This window comes from Octopus bimaculoides, chromosome 3, assembly GCF_001194135.2.
Source record: "Octopus bimaculoides isolate UCB-OBI-ISO-001 chromosome 3, ASM119413v2, whole genome shotgun sequence".
In the NCBI taxonomy this organism is placed as follows: Eukaryota; Metazoa; Mollusca; class Cephalopoda; order Octopoda; family Octopodidae; genus Octopus; species Octopus bimaculoides.
This window is the reverse complement of record NC_068983.1, coordinates 1,093,112-1,094,991: the sequence shown is the minus strand read 5'-3', so window position 1 is coordinate 1,094,991 and position 1,880 is coordinate 1,093,112. Positions and strand designations below refer to the sequence as shown.

At 36.6% G+C, this 1,880-nt stretch overlaps 1 protein-coding gene across 1 annotated transcript in view; it reads left to right on the top strand.

The window, feature by feature from the left end:
• LOC106872848 (aromatic-L-amino-acid decarboxylase) overlaps positions 1-1,880 on the top strand; it is a 53,199-nt gene that overhangs the window by 33,108 nt on the left and 18,211 nt on the right. The window contains 3 exon segments of the mRNA XM_052965968.1: positions 942-1,085; positions 1,308-1,409; positions 1,676-1,733. Of these exon segments, the coding sequence (XP_052821928.1) occupies positions 942-1,085; positions 1,308-1,409; positions 1,676-1,733 (304 nt within the window).

Here is a 1,880-nt window from a genome sequence, read left to right as displayed (position 1 = left end):
ACTGATGGATAGGTAGACAGGTAAAATGGATAGCTAAGCACACACACGCACACACTCCGCACGCGCATACACACAAAGGCATATATGGAGACACATCCATACATAACAGACGCACGTACATAGTCACACAAACCCATATACGTAGACACACTCAAACACGTACAAACAAGAAAACAGAGGTGCACACACACACACACACAAACACATATAAACACGCAAACATGCACACACAAATACAGAATATGCAGAATACATACATTCATACATACGTACATGCACTCATACATACATATATGCATATATACACACATACATACGTATGTGCATACACATGCACACATGGACGCTAACACACACATGCGCACAAATGGACAAAAAAAGCGCAGCTCCAATAACGGACAGAATCAACATCCATTGACAAGTTTGCAAAGGCAACGAAAAGTTTGGAAGAAAAAATATTAATAATAAATGAGTGGAAATCTAACCGGTGAAGGTGTCAGATAATAAGACATTAAGACAATATGACTCTCACCATACACAGCATAATTTGCTTCAACACACGAGTTCTCATAAAGAATCTTGCAAACTAGATGCAAAAACGAAGTTCTTTTCCTCAGTTAACAATGTATGATCCCTATCACCCTCAGGGCATAAGTTTGAATTGCATTGAATCATGGTTTAGTCATTCGATAAATTTCTGCATTGCTATCAAATACCCAATGTATTTCTTGGTTCAAAGTCAGTAGTCCTATCAACTACTAAATGGTATGACTACTTAAAGTAGAGGGATGTATTCACTTTGAAATATAAACCGACGTTTCGTATAAATACATTAGTGATACACCGTAATACAACATGAAATATAATTGTAATGTTATACCAACATTGTATCGTCTAAATATAGTTTACATAAATTTATAACGTTGCTTGTTTTGTTTCAGTCCCATTCTTCAGTTGAGAGAGCCTTTCTGATTGCTTTAGTAAAACACCGCAGTTTAAAAGCTGACGACAAACGCGCTCTGAGAGGAGAGACGTTAAGAAAAGCAATCAAGGAAGACAAGGCTAAGGGCCTCATCCCATTTTTCGTAAGTTTTCACTTCCATATTTGTCGTGTAATTTATAGGTGTTACTATTTGTATTTTCTGTGAGAAACTATTGCAATGTGAGACTTGTTTAATTCGTCAAGTGTCTTCGATATTGTCGCCATCATTACTTGGTAATATAGAATTAAAACTATGACCAAACAAATCAGTTGATGTTCAGGAAGTAAAAACGTATTGACTTTGTCCGTTTTCTTTTATTTTCAGGTGTGCGGTACCTTAGGAACAACTTCAACATTGAGCTTTGATAATATTGAAGAACTGGGTCTCGTTTGTAAGTTTAATCAAAAAGGTTTTACTGATTGTAACGTAAACATTAAACAATAAATAATATCGGAGGAATTATATTGTAATAATGTTGTAGATGGTGAAAAGAATGAAGTGAAGGTGTCTGAGAGATCACTATTTCTCGAATAATTCGAGAGACAATTGGTTGTACTGAAGCACTACAAATGGTCTTAAATATACAGCAAGAAGTAGCGGAGTAGGATACAAATTTTTGAAATATTCTCTTCTACTCTAGGCACAAGGCCCGAAATTTTGAGGGAGGGGGCCAATCAATTAGATCGACCCAGTACGCAACTGGTACTTAATTTATAAACCCCGAAAGAATGAAAGGCAAAGTCGACCTCGGTGGAATTTGAACTCAGAACATAAAGACAGACGAAATACCGCTAAGCATTTCGTCAGGCGTGCTAACAGTCCTTAATTTTTTACTGCCCTCAAGGGGCTACACACAGATGGGACAATAAGGACAGACAAATAGATTAAGTCGATTAT